The following is a 20,277-nucleotide window of genomic DNA, read 5'->3' on the forward strand; positions in this document are numbered from 1 at the left end:
ACAAAGCTTTCCTTGAAAAAGACACATGCACCTGCATCTTCATTGCAGAACTATTCATAATAGCCAAGACATGGAAACAACTTAAATTTCCATCGACAGATGATTGGATTAAGAAGATGTGGTGTATATACACAATAGAATACTACTCAGCCATAAAAAAGAACAAAAGAGTGCCATTTGCAGCAACATGGATGGAACTAGAGACTCTCATCCTGAGTGAAGTAAGTCAGAAAGAGAAAGAAAAATACCATATGATATCACTTATATCTGGAATCTAATATATGGCACAAATGAACCTTTCCACAGAAAAGAAAATCATGGACATGGAGAACAGAACTGTGGTTGCCAAGGGCGAGGGGATGGAGTGGGATGGACTGGGAATCTGGGGTTAATAGATACAGACTATTGCCTTTGAATGGATAAACAATGGGATCCTGCTGTATGCACTGGGAACTGTAACTAGTCACTTATGATGGAGCATGATAATGTGAGAAAAAAGAATGTATACATGCATGTGTAACTGGGTCACCTTGCTGTACAGTAGAAAATTGATAGAACACTGTAAATCAGCTATAAGGAAAAAATAAAAATCATTATAAAAATATAGAAAGTCAGATTTGTTTTTCAGGACTCCTGACAATAATCTCTGCTGTTGGCACAGTGCCTGCTGTGGTGCCAGATAGTTTACATGTATAATCTCTGAAAGTAAACATTTTTTAAATTTATTTTTTATTTTTATTTATTTATTTATTTAAATTTATTTTTTTTGTTTGTTTTTGATTTTTTTTTTTGGTCTTTTTTTTTTTTGCCATTTCTTGGGCCGCACCCATGGCATATGGAGGTTCCCAGGCTAGGGGTTGAATCGGAGCTGTAGCCACCGGCCTACGCCAGAGCCACAGCAATGCGGGATCCGAGCCGCATCTGCAACCTACACCACAGGTCACGGCAACGCCGGATCGTTAACCCACTGAGCAAGGGCAGGGACTGAACCCACAACCTCATGGTTCCTAGTCGGATTCGTTAACCACTGCGCCACGACGGGAACTCCCCTAACTGAAAATTTTTTTTCGTGTTAACAGAGCATGTGTTATTAGAGCAGAGAATTTGAGTTGAGTTGTTTTATGGTGGATGATACTGCTTTCCTCCACAGTCTTAGATGAGAAGTCTACCTCTGCACCATGTGCAGTACTGGGCTTTGAGGCTTTTTTCGAAATCCTGCTGGATGGAGACCCTCTGGCTTCCATCCTGTTCACTCATGTAGCCTTCACTTTGTAAGGCTGAGATGAGGGGTCTGGATACTGAGCCTTTAGATGTTTTTGCAACAGCTTGCCAGTGGTCTCTGCTCCTGAAATCACCATATTCATGCTGCCCCATGAAGAGAGGCCAGCAGCTCCTACTGATGGGCTGGAAGTCCCTCTGAGGACAGGGGGCCTTGCAGTCCTTGCTAAGAACAATATTAAAGTGTGTTGAAAGCACTTGCTATGGCCGTGTTTGCTATGCTTCTTGGATCTGTGAAGGCTGCTCCTCCTGGGGTTATGTTTCTCCTCTGAGTCTGCAGACATGGTTGCAGTCACATCCTCAGCACCAGCGGTGGTGCCTGTTGTTACAGTTGCTCCTTTTATCAGGTCTTTTAGGCTTTATAACTGCAGAAGTGTGTGAACTCTTGAGTGAAGTATGTGTGGGAAGCATATTGAATTCATTCCTCCCCAGCATAATCCTGGTCGGTGGCCCTAAACACTTCAGGGTTTATGTGAAGGCTCCTGATGCTCGCTTGATCTTGGTTCCTTCCATAGAGATAAATGGCATTTGCCTGGGGAAAGACAGGTAAAATAAAGTGAGACCAGAAAGACTAATTCCAATAGCTAAACAACAAGAGCTTATAATAAGAATTTTGAGGTTTCAAGTCCACTCTCCCATTTGATGCAATGGTCGGCTCTATACTATCCGCACAATGACCACAACGATCATTCCAGTTTTGCTTGACATTCCAGTTTGTGTCACTGACAGTGCTTTTTAAAATACACTTTGTTAATAATTTCTGCTGGTCAAGTGGTATAAGCTTTAATATTTTGGTGGCTACCAACAAATTGTGCACATGCACATAAGCATATCTACTGCCAGTGATATATACACAAATTAGTACGTGGCTGTCATGGGGAGACACATATCCTGCAGCATGTCAGCCTGCCTGGGTTGGAGTAGTATATATTTAAGAATAGATTGAATGGGCAGGATACTGTAGACGGCAACATAATATTGGATATGCAATTAAGGGTGGTAATAGCTAATGAATCTCTGGAATACAGAGAACACTTTGGAGAAGCACTGGGAACCTCCTCAATGTGTCATGGCTGCCAAATGAGTCTCATTTGGCCCTAAGCCCTTCTAAGAATCAATGTATTTCCCAAGTGACCTTCAGTACCAAAGCCCTATGGGGCCTTTAGCTGTTCTCACTAAGCACCTGGCCTCATCTTTTAGAGTCTCTGCAAAGACACCACTGGACACTTATTGTCTTCCTCAAACCCAGTGTGTCTAATGTGTCCCCAGCTGGGATTGCCTGGGTGCCTTTGTTATGCTCCACCAGTGGTCTTAGGATGTAACTGAGGTTTTCCCAAGTGAGCAAAAAGATCTCTTATTTCTGAAGGGGAATACAGCTACAGGTAAAAAGAGCGGCCAGTGGCAAGCTTCAGGTGGAGCTGTTGTTTTTCACGGTTACGGAGGGATATCTTTATAAACTTCAAGGGAAGCAGCCTGGTTATCTCTAAGAAAGATCCGTGTCAGCTTTTTACCTCTGTCCTGGGCAGCAGGACTGTGTCTGTTATAGTAATCACAGATCGTACCTGATCGGGCCAGCAGCATGACACTGGGGAGCGTGAGGTAGGGGCTGGTGTGAATGATGCCCAGAGTCGCCAGTCTGGCCCGGTTGTGCACATCAATCATTTCTCCTTTTCTGCTGACCTGTATAAAGCCATTCTCAAACACTGGCGCGTACTGGAATATAGTGTACTCCCTCTGGTACAGTTGTCGCTGCAGTTTCCCCATGGAGGTATTAAACACGCCCACTGCAAGGCTGCTTTCAGCTGTGTAGTGTGGTAACGTGGATTGGCTGTTCATCACTATCTTTTACAAAGCAGCTCCTACAGACTCCTCTACCCCTTCCTTACCGTGCCTTGCAGGGCGTCTCGTGTCCCTGGTCTCTCTAGTGGGGGGGGTAGGGGCGGCCTTCTGCAGGCTTTGCCTCTGAATGACGGAGGACAGGATCGGGGCACTGATTATCCACTGCTCTGTTTCAGAAGTTGCTCCTGGACCTGACCATTCCCTGCCTAGATGATGGAGATGTCAGGACATGTAGAGGTCCAGGCCCAGTAGATGTCAGCATGCTGATATTGAGAAGGGCAGCTGTCAGCATCCTAGTATGTCAGGCTGTGCAGATGTTGAGGCACAGATATTGGTATTTAGATGTAATCCCACCGCATCTCTCCTCTGAAACCATAGCCTTCACATAGGCCTAAACCACCCCAAGGGACCGCTTTTATCCTCACCTGCTTATTGTGATCTGAGCCCATCACATATTCCTTTGTCTCTGTCACCTAACCGTCCCTCCCTCTCCACTTCACCTCACCCCCCTTACCAGGCTACCTGCCACACCTCAGCAGACCACCCCCTCCTCCCAGAGGCCCATCTAAGGATCTTCTTAATACATCCTGACAAATTGCTTTCCAAAAGCGTTATGCAGACTTCCTGTTAGGTGTGAGTTTAAAATATGCATACGCTCTTATCCAGTGCTTTTGATTGTAGACAACTATAATTAATTGTGGACAGTTTACCTTAAAGAGAATTGGACAGGTGACAAACAAGCAGGATGTACAGAATGTTAATCAAGATTTATCATAGGCACAAAGATCCTAAACAAGATTAATTCTGTGGAAGAATATTCTGCAGCCACAAAATAATTATGTAGTTCCTTATTTATTGAGATGGAAAGACATCCCTGATTTTTTTTTTCTTTTTTTAGGGCCGAACCCACGGCATATGGAGGTTCCCAGTCTAGGGGTTGAATTGGAGCTGCAGCTGCTACCCCACACCACAGCCACAGCAACAGCAGATCCGAGCCATGTCTGCGACCTACACCACAGATCATGGCAATGCGGGATCCTTAACCCACTGCGTGAGGCCAGGAATCAAACCTGCGTTCTCATGAATGCTAGTCAGATTGGTTTCCACTGAGCCACGATGAGAACGCCTTCCTGATTTTTTTTTTTTTAAAGAGCAAAGCAGATTTCAAACTAGCTTTATACTTGTGGTCCAATTTATGTAAGATAATCTGTATGCATGAAGATGTGTGTTTGTGTATGGGTATGAAAATATGCTGAATGAAATGTTCAAAGTGCTTATCCCTGGATGGTGTAATTTTAATTTTCTTTATACTTTCTGTTTTTATTAGAATAGTTATTATTTCTATTAACAGGAAGAATAAAGCTTTTTTATTAACAATATCTATTTTTATAGCTGTTACAAATTTTATGTTTTGATGCTCCATTAAATTGCTGGTGAGAATTTTAAGCTTTTCCCTAGACATCCGTACCCTGACTATAAGGTGAAAAGAGCCTTAAACATCATATTTATGCCCTATTCTTACTGACTAGTCAAACCTGCATCCTCACGGGTACCAGTTGGGTTCGTTACCTCTGAGCCACAATGGGAACTCCTTTACCACCTATCAAATTGACTTATTAAAAAAAGTTTGAGAAATTTTGCCAACTATTATAAATATTATCACCTCAATAAGTTTAAAACATTTTTATTGGCGTGACCATATACATAACACACACGTACACACAAAAGCACACATGCACACACATAAAGCCATAGTTTTTGAGTCTTTAGTTTGTTCTGGAGTTAAAAAGGAACATTTTTCTTCCCTTCTTATTGAAGTATCTGGTTGTTTTTGGTAAAATGAATATTTTATTCTTTTTTTATTGAGAGGGCTAGTTACACATCAACAGCGGTTCTAGCCTGTCCAAATTCTTTGTATTTTAATTTCTACTTCCTATCTATGTTACTTATAAATAATGTAAAAAGCATAAGCCTAACATACATCTAGTAATCAAACTAACTTTTTTAAAATTTTTTTAAGAAATCAAAAATGTAATTACAATTTTTCACACAAAGAACATTCTAGACAAAGCTTTATTGATTAATTCTATCTAAGAAATAAGGTCAACTTATATATTCATGCAAAAAATAGTGAATGAAGGAACACTTACCAACTCATTTTAAAAGATCAGCATTATCCTGATAGCGAAGTCAGACAAAGACATTACAAAATAAAAGGTACAGACAAATGTCCTTATGAGAGTATATGCAACAATATTTGACAAAATAGTAGCAAATTAAATAAGCAAAATTAAAAAAAAATGTGTTGCATTGTGGCCAAATGGGGTTTATCTCAGGAATGCAAGGTTAGTTTAACATATGAAAATCTAATAATTTATCATACTTACAGTATAAATGTGAATAACTATATAATCATATCAATAGAGGCAGAAAATGAATTTTACAAAGTTTATGATTTTAAAAGCTATCAGAAAACCAAGAATAGAATGTGAGTTCTTCATTCTAATAAAGAATATCTGTATAGGTTTACTTCTGGACTCTATATTCTGTCCCACTGAAGATGCCTCCAGTTATGCTATTCTTCTCAAGGTTGTTTTGGCTATTTGACAAACTAACTTTTCAAATGTATCCAAGTGGTTCTGGTATAAGTTGAAGGGAATAGGTAGCACTGGATACAGTATAATTTAATTTATGTGCTCTTTAAAAATTAAAGTGAAGATATACTGATTTTCTTAAAAGCCCTTTTATGCCATGCACATATATTACAAGATATTTGTCTTAGACTTCCATTAAACCACTGAGTTAATAGTTTTGTCTCCAGGGAAACCAGAAACTATATTACTTGTAGGCCATGAGGACTTTGAGAATTTTTTCCTAACCAGTCATTAGACCAATAGCAGTAGAACCTTTTTTATTTGGCCCGATCACCAGCATGTGTAGCGTTCTGGCAAATATGTCTGTTTTCATGAGTTTAATAAATTATATCTGAATTTCCTCTAGCTGTTTAGAAAACAATCTTAATAATATTTGCTTCAATACTTAAGAAGCTCAGATAGCCGAATTAAAAAAAAACTACCTGGAGCTGAGATTGAGAAATTTTTTTTATGTAAATACAGCAGCTCTTAGAAGAGATTTCCATACTTCCATACAATTAGTCATTAGATATTCTTAAAATAAATTTATGCTCCCTCTGCTCCACATAAGTGTTTGTGTCATTGGGTGAATTATTGAACCTCCCCGGGCCTTGTATTTGTCGTCCTTGAAGCTGAAATGATCCTTTAGTTATCTTTCATCTCCAGAATAGTTAAATAATAATAATGGTTTTGTGATGGGGTTTAAGTTTTTATCCCATAATAAAACTACTATATACTTTGAAAATACTCCAAACAATAACAAAGAATATTCAGCTATTAACAGCTCTGGGAATTTGCGATACAATATATAATCTTATTCAGTTGCTGAATTCCTTCTTGCCAAAGCTTTTTAAAAAAACCGACATTTGAGGAGTTCCCATCGTGGCTTAGTGGTTAACGAATACGACTAGGAACCATGAGATTGCGGGTTTGATCCCTGACCTTGCTCAGTGGGTTAAGGATCTGGCGTTGCCGTGAGCTGTGGTGTAGATCGTAGATGCGGCTCGGATCCCGCGTTGTTGTGGCTCTGGTGTAGGCTGGCGGCTACAGCTCCAATTAGACCCCTAGCCTGGGAATCTCCATATGTCACAGGAGCGGCCCCAGAAAAGGCAAAAAGCCAAAAATAAATAAATAAAAAAATAAAAAAAAAATAAAAAAGCAACATATAAAATGTGGAAATGACAAAAAAGTTAGTTCAGTAATTGGCAGTCAGTGGGGGCAATTCTTAAAACTATGTAATTGAAAATATAGGTTAAACATTTTAAACAGAATTCAGTTCATAATAAGCATGGCTGTGGTAGGCTGATTAATTTCCCCCAAAGGTGCCCATATTGATCTTTACAACCTGTGAATATGTGACCTTACATGGCAGAGGGACTTTGCAGATGTGATTAAGTTAAAGGTCCTGAGATGGGGAGATATCCTAAATTATCTAGTGTAAGCATAATAGTCTTATAAGAAAAAGGCTGACGGGTCAGAGTCAGAGAAGGACTGTGATGATAGAAGCAGGGGTTGAAAAGATGTGGTCCTGAACCAAGAAATGAATTTGGCTGAAAATTAGTAAATGGATTCTCCCCGAGAGCTTCTGAAGGAACCAGCCACACCAGCACCTTGATTTTAGCCCAGGAAGAATCATTTTCAACTTTTGACATTCAGAACTACAAGAGAATAAATCTGTGTTTTTTCTAGCTAAATGTGTGATACTTTGTTATAGTAGTTTGGGAAACTATCAAAGATTTTGGTACCTGAAAGTAAGATGCAGCTGTAACCAGGACATTAAAATGTGGAAGTGGCTGTGGAGTTGGATAGTGGATAGAAGCTGGAAAAATTTTGAGTAGCATGATAGGAAAAAAACCTAGATTGCCTTGAACAGAAATATGCATGTAAAGATTCTTCCAGTAGGGTTCAGAAGGAAGTGACATGGAAGAAAAAACCTATTTTGTCTTAGAGAATATCTAAATTGTCATAAACAGAATATCTGCAGAAACATGGGTGTGAAAATAACTACTGGTGAGGGTTTATTCAAAAGAAAGTGGGGAGAATGGTAGTGAAAACCTCTGTTATCTTAGAGAATACCTAAATCATCATAGATGGAATGCTGGTAGACGAATGCCGAAGATGCCTCTGATAAGGACTGAGAAGTAAATGAAGAACATGTTATTGAAAACTGGGAGAAAGGAGTTACTTGTTATATAGGAGCAAAAACCTGGGAAGAATTGTTTATATGGAAATTGTATTATATGGAAATCAGAGAAGTAACTTACCCTCTGCTTCCTAGTCTTTAAAATAAAAAAAATTTTTAAAAAGTGCAGATTTTTTTTTTTTTTTTCTATTCAGTGCTTGGCCTCTGGAGACAATACTGGCAATTTTGGTACTATTTTCATGTTATAGAACAGTATGCGTAGTACAAACCAACCTTAATTGCTTAAAATAGATGTAATATTTATTTGTATATGTTTATAAAGTCTGGAAGTAGGAATACTATGCTATTAATAATGGTTATACATAAAGTTTAATATTCAAGGTTTAACATCCTACTTTATGGATTTACACATTGAATTGTTTACAACAGGAAGATCTATTTTTTTTTAATACAGATTTATATTTTGTTAAAAAAATAAGTGCCATGAGTTGTAAAAAGTCATGATGACTCATTATGGCACCATACATTTCCATAGAATAGTTTAAAAATTATTGCTTGCAAGCTACCCATCCATCCATTCATTCACTCTCTCCATTCACTCATTCATTCATTTTTTTTTCTTTTAAAAACTAAAAATCATTTCTCATTCTAGTATGTACCTTTCTAGGCATTTTTTATTGGGTTGTCTTTAATCCTTTAAATTGCTCTTTTGAGAGGATTAGGTAGGGACCACTGGAAGATACTGTAGATGAATTGTGTGATTGTTGGTCTAAGATTATTATTTTTTTAAAAGGACATCAATTATTATTTTTCCTTGTTGCTTCAAGTCTCATTTCCCTGATTATTGAGAAGGAATTTTTTACAGATGTTTATTGTGCATTTGTATTTCTTCTCGTGTGAAGGAATACCCACACACTTCTTTTACCACTTTTTATTTCTAAAGTAATTGATTAATAAGTATATTTTAATATAATCAATTCTTTTTTTATGGATTTTGTATTTATAAATTTGCTTGTTTGCTGAAATTTACTTGTAACCCCAAAATCATACCTGTGGTGCTATAATGGTCATTCATGGAGATTCTCAGAGTAATGAAAAATTTGAGTCACCCGATGTAGACATTCCCAGTTTAGAATGAATAAGGTAAAGCTCTGCCTTTGTATTTTAGCTCTCTTGCTGTAAATAATTACCCTTTTATAGTCTACTTAGTGCCACTTTAAAAAAGTTTCTTTGTGCTTCTATTGGGGATTTCATTGTTTTAAATGACTCTCAGTGCAATGCAGAAGTTCTGTCTAGGGTATCTAGAAGTTCAAGACTCATGTGTCTTATGGAGAAAATATAGGTCTCAGAAAAGTTTTGTCTAGGCATGAGTTTTAGTTCTTTTGGCTTTGAGTTCAATGTAATGAATCAAAATGTATATTAAATAAATTATCTTTAATCAAAAACACATATAAAACAAAGTTATTCATCAGTTGATAGAAATGCTAAGACCAGAGACTTGCAGGAAGCTAACCCTGTCTCTATTTCCCCCTAGAAACAATGATTCAGTATTTTCCAGTTGAGTGCTCATGGTGCCTTTATAAAACTGCCGTGAAAGTGAGACTTGACTATATATTTTAGATACCAAAACTTTGTCTTTTTAGAATATTTCAAAACTTTCCCCCCAGTCTGTTGCTTGCCCTTTAGTTTTATGTAGTTTCTTTTTTCGATGTGCCAAAGTTTTAAGTTTTATGAAGCCAAATCTGTCTATATATTTTTTAAAGCTTCTGTTTTTTGTATCTTGCTTAAGCTGACCTTGACCAACCGCACTGTTATAAAAAATATTATACTATATTTTCTTCATATATATATTTTATAAATGTATATGTGTGTGTATATATGGAGAAAAATCCAAGATGAATTATAGAATTAAAATACATATATCTAAATAAATATGTATAAATAAATGTATAATAAATAAGTAGTGTATAATATACAGGCATAGCTTAGAGATACTTCAGTTTTGATTCTGAACCACTGCAACAAAACAAATATCACAATAAAGTGAGTCACATAAATTGTTTGGTTTCCCAAGGCATATAAAAGTTATGTTTGTACTATACTGTAGTCTATTAAGTGTGCAGTGGTACTATGTCTAAAAAGACAATGTACATAGCTTAATTACAAAATATTTTACTGCTGGCATGTGTCCAACATAGCAGAGTAGGAAGAACTTTTATGTACAGCTATTACAGAGGAACTATCTATGAGAATGGCCTGAGGACTAGCAGAAAAGATCTCATACAACTGAAGACATAAGGAAAAAAATAACAATGAGATAAGTAGGAGGACTGGAAACATGGTATAATCAAGATACACCGAGGTAGATGGCCTACAAGAGCATAATCACAATTGCAGAGCTTCTCACCAAGGAGCAGGGGTCTGAGCCACACATCAGGCTCCCCAGCCCAAGGGCACTGCTCTGGGAAGGTGAGTCCCTATGATGTCTGGCTTTGAAGGCCAGTGAGGCTTGCATACAGGTGAGCCTGAGGGCTGTAGGAAACAAAGATTTTGCTCTGAAAGGGCATGTTCAAAATCTCACACACTTCAAGTCCCAGCTCAGAGGTAGTAATTTGAAAGGAGCCTGGGTCAGATGCATGTGCTGATTTTGGAGAGCCTCCCAGAAAAGCAAGAAGCAGTTGGCACTTCCCCTGGGGAGATAAATGATGGCAGCAACCATTTCTGGGAGCTCATTCTACCATGAGTACCATTTTGGAATCCTTGCTTTAGCCTACTAGTGCTTCCCATCAACAGGTCAGCACCAATCCTGTAACCCACAGGAATGAACAGTCAGCCACCCTAGGACCTGACCCTTCCCACCAGTGGAACAGCACCAGTCCTGGGAGCACGCAGGTGGAGCAGCCAGCAGCATGGGATCCTGCTCTTTCCTACCAGCTGACTGGAAGCCACCACATAAGGTGGCTAGCTAGCCTGGGAACTAGCTCTGTCTACCAGCACACCCACACTAATTGGCCTCAATATAGCAGAAGGGTCCATGCAGCCCACATAGGGGGCATCCCCTAGAACATATAGCTCTGGTGACCAGAGTTATGCTGTGGGGCCCCATAGCATGGCTCCTACATATGGTGTCTAAATGCAGATTTGGAAAGGGAATATATAAGAAAATGAAGATTTCTCTTGAAGACCTTCCCTGTAAAAATTCCCTTGTGTTCTAAGAAAGTATGCTTGATGCCCTTCTACCTCATGTCTCACAAATAGCCTTTTAGATGAGAAAAGTGAGGTGCAGAGAAGTCGGTTAACTTGTTGATAATGATACAGTTATGAACTAGCAGGTCTGTTTAGCCCAGAAGCCATCACTTTTTCTTTTAAAAAAACCGTCATTCAATTCTGCCTTTGGAGAAAAAATTATTTTTCACATTTACATCTTCATATGTTTTCTCAACAAAAGTGTGGAAATGGATTAACCAATTTCTTCCTCCTTTGGAAAAGGGGCTATCTGATTATGTCAGAGCTATCTGCTAGATGTTAATTGATCATCATTTCTATTAGAAAAATAATTAATGAAGGTTTCCAATTATCTTAGTGTCTCCAGAAAATTCTGTTGTGGCTTATTCTGAGTTTGATTTTAACTCCAATTAGGAATGGATTCTGTATTTACATTTAGCAATTTATTTCATATTTCTCTATTTTTCTCTTTGCTGTTTTCATTGCATGAGTTATTCTTTCATTGTTTGCTCTGCTTGATATTTCATTGTTAAATATCTGCATCTTTAATTTATAAATATGGTTCTTTTCATATATTCTAGAAGCATGGCTAGGTTTTAGAAATGGGAATAGATTGGTATATTTAAAAAAGTCAGGTAGACCTAATTTTTAACCTTAGATTTGCAACTTAGTAGAAATGTGCCTTTGGTCAGTCAAATAGTCTGTCTATACTTTGTAATAATTTGTAAAAGAGGGAATCTGTACCTCCCTTATAGGGTGATATGAAAACTAGAGAGTGTGTTTAAAACACATAGAACAATGCCAGACTCATAGTAGCCTGTCAGTAAATAGTAGCTGTTATTTTTTTGCTCCATTTTAAAGAAGTATAAACCATTTGAGTTTTCTTGTGGACCAACAGGTTAAGAATCCAGTGTTGTCACTGCAATGCTCAGGTCACTGCTGTGGTGTGGGTTTGATTCCTGGCCCAGGAACTTCCACATGCTGTGGCATGCTCCCCCCCCACCAAAAGTGTAAACCATTATACTTTTAAGAAGTCATCTAGTCTCGGCTTCAGTATCCCCAGGAATGAAAGCATGTTTTGTAAAGTCCCAACTCTATAAGCTGTGGAATCTCAGAAATAAATTACTCTGAGTCTTAGTTTTGTCATTTGTAAAATGAGGATAATAATAGTACCTATGTCCTAGTGATGTAGTGGGGAATAAAGAAAATATACTGCTTATGCTATGTGCTTGTCATAGTGTATAGAACTCAGTAAATACTCAATAAATGTTAACAGGTAGTAGAAGTAGTAAGAGTAGAACACTTCCTTATAATACTGCATCTTGAGTTACCTGCTGTATTTTTCTCATAGCAAAAGTTGTTCAAATTCTTCATTACATGTGATAATTAATTATGGTGAAGAACACTAGGCAATATGAATTAATTTTTAACTTGGTTTAATGATGCTACAGTCTTCCAGCCAACAACCCATGCAGGCTACCTACCAGCCACTTACCTTGTAAGCCCTTAATAAATATTTGTGGAATGAGATATCTATGGCATGCATTTACAAATTCTCTAGGCTTTAATGCATATGATCTCTGTTACAGTTATTCAGTTCTTCCGTTTTAGCATGAATGCAGCCATATTTGATATGAAGATAAATGGGATTAACTGTATTTTAATAAAACTTATTTATTAAAATGGGCAGTGGGCTGGATTTTTGCTGAAGTTTTCTGACCACTGGTCTATGGAATGAAGAAATTAGACCCCTAATACTGATGGACTGATGGTGAAATCCCCATCAATATAGGCCCATTTGGAAGTATTTTCAGGTAAGAAAATGTTTTATCCTGTACAGAAAAATAACAGCTTAGAGAAAAGGCAAAATATGTATTCTCCATAGGCAGTGAGACTCCAAAGTGCCAGTATCTAAACTTTTAGCTCAAAGAACAATTTCAAAGAGATAATTTTAGATGTACAACTTAAACACATTTCTCAGCAACTGAAACCACATCAGAGTTGGTATAGAGCCACTCTGCATTTTTAGAGACTGAATTCTATGTGAGATGTGTACCGTGTGTGATATGTGAGATTGGGTCTTCTTCCAAGTGTCGGGGAGCAACTATTTGGTGCAAAACTATTAATCCTACAGAATTTAAGGCCCAACTCAAATGCTTTTTTCTTTCTTGAAGTCTTATTTAATCTTCTTGTGATAGAAACAATCTCCTTTCTATTAATATTCAAATAAATTATGTTTGACATTTGTAGTTACTCTCTTTTATTATAGTTATATATAGTTATCTAGTATCTATTGTTTTAGGTTGTAAGCTGCCTGAGGGCAGTGTTTGTGTTTGACAAATGTTTACAGTCCAGCACACTCTGCTTTATGCTTTGCGTACATACAATAGGCACTTAGACTATGCTTATTGAATTCCGAATTTTTCTTTGTGTCCTTACAGAGAGATAAGCTGGAGTGGTGTAAAAGGCATTTTCTTCAGCACTCTGAGTTCTAAGTCTCTCCTGATCACTTGCTAACAATATATCTAGCCTCAGTTTCCTAATCTGAGGAAAATGCCAACACTCCATTGTTTTATGAGGCTTAAACATGTTGACAAATATCAAGTGCCTACAGAAAACCTAGCACATAAAACAATAGCTTTTATCATATCTAAAAGGTGTATTCATTTCTTTTTTTGTTTATCAACTCTTCTGCTGTGCAAATGTACTAAAAATTACTGATTAATAAAACATGAATAAGTAAATATCCACAATGCAAACAAGGCAAAGGACATCTCCATTGAGTGTGAATAAATGAAATGTTATTATGTTTTTCCTCCATCTGTCAACAAATATTTTATCCATTGTACTTCTTACAGTTACTATAGTAGCAAAAATAAAGCTGTATTTAATTTGAAATGAACTAGAAGGAATTCTATTTCTTGCTGTAATTCTGTGGCCAAACTGAGATTTGGTTCTACTTATTAGATTCCTACGTTCTGAAAACAGGTAAAATTATTAGGAATTATAAGGAAACTTAATGGAAAAAATAGAAAGTGGTGTTCCTTATCTTTTTATCAGGGCATATTTTATACCCAAAGGAAGAAACAACTATAAAGAGATGAACGATATCACCAGCCCTTTTCTTTATTTCTGGCATGTTTCTGTGTCTAGGTATGATAATGCACTGTGACTCTTCTGTGAGACTCTGCAGTCCAACCAGCCCTGCTCAGGCTGGCTCAATGATTTTCCTTTCTCCTTGTGCCTCTTCCCCCCGTTATCCTGCTCCCTCCCAAACCCAGCTTTCTAGGATGGTTTTGCATTCCGCCTAATCTGTGTCAGTCAGCCCCTGCAGCCTCTTGGTAGTAGCTTAGCCTTTTAGAAAAGTGCATTAAAAAATTGCTTCTTTTTGGGTGCCAGGGTGTGGGGTTGGGATTGGTTATGAAGAGGGTACATGTGGCTTTAGGGAGAGAAGAGGTTAAAAAGGGAGAGGAAATAATAGATGGGTAACAATGAGAGGGAAATGGTAGGCTAGATGGAGAAGAAAAAAAGAAATGAAAAGGAAGAATGTAGGTTGCATTTGTAATCTTTGGCTACAAGTGGTGTATTGATTTTTCAAACATACAGTAATGATAGGAATACAAGGTGGAAGCTAGAGCAATTTGTCACTGTCACTGGAATGTGGAGGAGAAATTACAGAATGTTATATACCTTTGATGAGCCATTTTTCATTGCAACAAGTGGACAGCTGGCTACCTAAAATACCTAGAAAAAGCATCTTTCTAGGGGCTGATCATTTTATGACGATGAAGTTTGTAGTTTACTCTTTAAATTGCTTTGTGCTCACCAAACTAAATTTTTTTTTCAGTTCTTAATGTAATCTGATTTTCTCAGGTCATCAGAACATATCAAAAACAACTATTTATATAGCTTCTTAGTTAAAGTTAATAAGGCTAATTTATTTTAATGCCTCAATTTCTTCATCTGTATACAGTGAGGATTACACATACACAGACAGTTCTTATGTGTTTAAATTAGTCTCAAAAATGGCTTGGCAAATCATAAGTTCTTCTGCTGAAGATCATTTTGTTTTGTGCCTAAAAACAATAGGTGAGATAGTATCAAATGTCTTGCCAATTTTGTCTGTTGTTTCATTTCAGAATTTTATTTCATATTCATATTTCAATATGGATATTATAATTTCTTAATTCTAACTTATTTTCATAGTTCTTTTTCCATAGAAAAGAACTTTTATATACTTTAAAATATATTCTTATATATTTCCTCTTTACTGGATTTTTTAAATGATTTTGTTTTTACTAGCTTTCTTTTTTTGGGAGGGGCTGCACCTGCAGCATATGGACGTTCCCAGGCTAGGGGTGGAATCAGAGCTGCAGATCATTGCTGGCCTATGCCACAGCCACAGTAATGCTGGATTCAAGCCATTTCTGTGACCTACACCACAGCTCATGGCAATGCCGGATCCTTAACCCACTGGGTGAGACTAGGGATGGAACCCACATCCTCATAGATACTAGTTGGGTTTGTTACCTTTGAGCCACAGTGAGAACTCCTGTTTTTCCTAGTTTTAATTACCTCTATGATTCCTTTCTTCTGGGGCTCATGACAAGATAAACTCTGGGGAACGTGATCATGACCCAGCATTTGGAAGAAGTTGAGTTTGTGGAAAATAAATGTTACATCATTCTGTTTCCTTTTTTGTATTGTTTTGCTTAATATATTGCTATAGAAGAAAATATATCACATTACATCATAGCCCTTTCCTGTCATTAGGTCTCAACTCAAATGACATCTACAAGGGAGGCCTTCCTTAACTATGCAATAGATTACATTCTGTTTCCATTTTCATAATGTTTTGCTTAATATGTTGCTGTAGAAGAAAATATATCATATTACAGTCAATATAAAAGCTTACTAGACTTAAAGAAAGAATATTTTAATTGAAGATTATAAGTGCCCTACTTTTAGCTATTCCTTTGGGGGCTATCTGTATAAGAAGTTGCCTGGTATACTGCAGACTGGAGCTTAGAACCAAATATTCACCCTCTGCAAGGATACTTTTTGGACTAATCTCATCATGCCTCAGCCACCACTAGATGCCCATTCTCTCAGGTCATCTATCATCATCCAGATTTCATCCTTTTATTTGTTCTTATTGAACTCAATTCCCTTCCCTTTCCTTATTTCCTACTGCCTGAAATCAACAAAACCCTATATTCTCATCTTCTTCTGTGACTGTGTCTTCACTTGTTGGCTTTATATAAAATATTTATATTTATTTTCATACATATTAATTTATATCAACTGCATTATTGCCATGAAATTAGTAAGACTGGAAACCATCTGTGTAAGTTTGTAAAGAGAGTCCTAAGCCAAAATTGGTACCATCAACAGCTATTGCTGTTATCACTCCTTTTCTTAGGTGATCATCCCTTCAATGTATATTTATGATTTTCTTGCTGTATATTGGATACTGTTTTAAGTGAAGAGGATTCAGTTGTAAAAAATTTGCATTCTAGGGAATTCCCATTGTGGCTCAGTGGTAACAAACCCAATTAGTATCCATGAGGATGTGGGTTTGATCCCTGGCCTTGCTCAGTGGGCTAAAGATCCGGCATTGCCGTGAGCTGTGGTATAGGTGGCTTGGATCTGGTATTGTTGTGGCTGTGGTGTTGGCTGCCAGCCTCAGCTCCGATTTGGTCCCTAACCTGGGAACTTCCATATGCAGGTGTGGTCCTAAAAAGCAAAGCCAAAAAAAAAAAAAAAAAAAGAAACAAACAAAAATGCATTCTAGTAAGAGAGGCAATCACAGATACATAAGAAGTTTTGATAGTTGTAAATGCTATGTAGAAAAAATTTTAAAGGTGATGAAAATGAGTGAGGGAGACAAGAAATAGATGGCAAATTAGACTGCATAGTTAAGGAAGGCCTCCCTTGTAGATGTCATTTGAGTTGAGACCTAATGACAGGAAGGGTCTAGCCATGTAAAGATCTTTGTGTTAGGCAAAGTGAGGTGTCAGTGCAAAGGCTAGAGAAGCTGCCCTATAGTGAGTTAGGGGAAGTGTTAGAGGTTGAGGTCAAAGAGGTAATTAGCGGCCAGATTTTACTGACCCTTGTACATTTGAGTAAAGGGTCTTGGCTTAATTCTAATTCAAATGAGAAATCATCAGAGGATTTTAAGCAAAAGTTTACTTGATTTCATTTACATTAAAAAATTCACACCATGTACTCTGACCTGACTATATTAAGTACATACCTGTGTTCATATAAGCTAGTAAAGACAAACCACTCAAGCAGAACACTAAATTGTTAGGAAGGTTTGGTTGGCTGTAAGGGTAGATTCAGAGAAATCTCAGTTCTTTGGGAGGGAATTATATTTTGTTCCGTGGCTTATAAATTGCTATTCTACAAAGTATATGTTCAGTTTTTTATTATTGAAAATATTATATGCTCTTTCAGAAAAGTGAGACAATGAGGAAAAAGTTATTGACAGTCATATTGTTCAAATGAAATGGTTTTGATGAATTTTTAATTTTTTTCTGTGCAATATGTGTATCTTGTGAATATGTATATATATATATATACACACACACATATATCTATATATAAACAATGTGTATAGATGATAGTTGTCATCATGTTATATATACACTTTGAGATTTTGCTTTTTGTTTTTTTTTCTTTTTACAGCTGCACCTATGGCACAGGGATGTTCCCAGGCTCGAGGTTGAATTGGAGCTACAGCTTCAGGCCTGTGCCACAGTCACAGCAACATGGATTCTAAGCCACATCTGCAACCTATGCTGCAGTTTGCAGCAGCATGAGATCCTTAACTCATTGAGCAAGGCCAGGGATCAAGCCTGCATCCTCACAGAGATTACGCTGGGTTCTTAAACAGCTGAGCCACAATGGGAACTCCATGATTCTGTTTTTTATGTAACAAATATATTCTATAGTTTTTACAAACATTATTTTTAATGAGACAATGTAGTATAAGACATGGAAACGTTGCTGAAATCATCTTCAAGATAGAGTGCAATAATAGATAAGAATTCTCCCTATTTACTGAAGATCTTTTAGATAGATTCTTTGAGATTTCATAGTAGATGGAGGAAGATGCTTTAAACCAAAGCAACATTCCCCTCCCGCCGCGAGGAAGAACTAATTCAGAGAATCAAATGAATGTTTTTGGTCTTTGATTTATGAAAAGCATGATAATATTACTACTGATTTGAGAAAATAAATGATGAGACATGGATGAGACATGATTGAAAATATGATTGTTGTCGGTGTGAACATACTCAGCAGAGAGGTCCAGTAGTAGAGATCCCACAAATATGCTACATGTACAAGAAAATTCAATTTTCAAAAAAATTGTTGGAGCCCTGGTGTTGTTACTTGTGAGTATAAAGCATATGAAATCCTCTACTGAGAATGGCCTCCTTACTCAGAAATAGAGAATTAATTTGATTAGCCTCACTGAAGAGGACTAACTCTACTTAGGAAAGGCAGGTGGTGTTACTGCAGAGTGGTTGCTCAGTTTTAAGGATGCCATGCTCTATCACAAACACTGAGTTAAGCACAAGACCCGTTCCTAATGCATTGCCATCGCGCTAGACTGTCACTAGACAGAGGATGTTAATCCATTCCTTGAAGGGCCTCTCAGCTTTCCCTTCTTTACAGCTTCCCTCATTGGGCGAGCTGGATCCTGAGACTTCTCTTTTTCTTTTCTGCTCTACTACCCGTAGCTGCTTAATCAAGACAGGCTGGAGAAGTAGAAAGTAGACAGCTTTTTCACACTTAAGTACTTATGTAATACAAGGAATAATGCTTTTCAGACAAAGTAGAGTGTATTTTAAATTCATTGGAGATTGACTGATAAATTCACAGGAATATTCAAATTCCATAAAGGTTTGAAACAAACGAAAGAAAAAGAAGTTTACAGTTGATTTTATCCTAAAAGTAATGTTATATCAGCATATTGAAATGAGGTAATGTGAGCAGAGAACTTGGCATAGTGCTGGATACATAGTAAGTGCTCAAACAATACAGACTCTGGAGCTGGACTTCTAGGAATCGGATCCCATCTGTTTGTTTCTTACTAACTGTGTGACCTTGGGCAAGTTACTCAAACTCGTATACATCAGTTTCAATAACTGATAAAGTGAAGGGATAGTAGCAATAGTACTACTCATGAGGTTCTTCTGACAATTAAATGAGTGACTATATAGAAAGTCTTCTGAACTGTATCTGGCACACAATGAGTTTTAGATGTGTTAGCTTTTATTTTGTGGTGGTAGTTGTTATTTAAGAAGTTATTGTATCACAAAACAAAATAAAATGAAAACTATTTCAAATAAAAATATATCAGAAATCTTTTACCTTTGTTAAGATAAAGGTTACTCTTATTTGGAATAGGAAATTTTCCTCTATCAGTTCTGTATCTTGGTATTTTTGGACCTATACATTTTGTGATTTTATATTATTTTAGGTTTAAGAAAGGGAGCTATTGGACCTCAGATCATATTCTCCCAAATCCAGCTAAATTTCACGGGCATTTTTCAAACTGACAATTTGTTCTAACCATCTTTTTAAAATGAATATCATGAATGCTAAATATATAGTATATTCTTCATGCTACTGAGATACAATTGGTTTAGGCTTTTATAACATTTAAATGAGAGCTTGTGTGTGAAAAATTAAGTTACTGTTGATAGGAGTAACAGTTAAGCTATGAAATGAATTTCTTGTAGAATTTCACAGATTGATACTTTACTAATCTCTCTTTAAATAATTAATTCCAGGGACATATATTAAGTATGATGCATGATTTCTCCAATCATAGAAACCCTCCTTCTGAATCGATTTTCTCATATATTACCTCATTAAGGATTCTGCCTCTAATGCCTCCATTAGAGCTTTGTCGTTGCTTTTTTTTTTTAATCTCCAACTGGAAATTAAAAACAATTTCATAGGAGTTTTGTCACAGCATATTCCATCTAAGATTTTATCCAAGATGGTTGTGTCTCAGACCTAGTCTTAGGGTTTGCTGGCCTTGTCTCACCTATCCCAAAGGCCCAAGGGAGTGCTTTCAGATTCAACTTTTTTAATTAAAATAGTTTTAATTGAAGTATAATTGACCTTACAATAGTATATTAG

General features: G+C 37.0%; 2 protein-coding genes across 16 annotated transcripts in view; one reads left to right on the top strand and one right to left on the bottom strand.

Annotated features, from left to right (window-relative positions):
• The window catches only part of ANKS1B (ankyrin repeat and sterile alpha motif domain containing 1B), a 1,068,238-nt gene that overhangs the window by 287,197 nt on the left and 760,764 nt on the right, over positions 1-20,277 (top strand). The gene's annotated exons all lie outside the window — the stretch shown is intronic.
• On the bottom strand, positions 2,047-3,521 carry FAM71C (family with sequence similarity 71 member C). Its single transcript, XM_021093022.1, has one exon. It carries the CDS (start codon positions 3,112-3,114, stop codon positions 2,713-2,715), a length of 402 nt encoding a protein of 133 aa, XP_020948681.1. The 5' UTR covers positions 3,115-3,521; the 3' UTR covers positions 2,047-2,712.

Source organism: Sus scrofa, chromosome 5 (genome assembly GCF_000003025.6).
Source record: "Sus scrofa isolate TJ Tabasco breed Duroc chromosome 5, Sscrofa11.1, whole genome shotgun sequence".
Lineage (NCBI taxonomy): Eukaryota > Metazoa > Chordata > Mammalia > Artiodactyla > Suidae > Sus > Sus scrofa.

Excerpts from the sequence above, each read along its gene's own strand:
- FAM71C (XM_021093022.1), bottom strand. The coding sequence starts at position 3,114 with ATGAACAGCCAATCCACGTTACCACACTACACAGCTGAAAGCAGCCTT.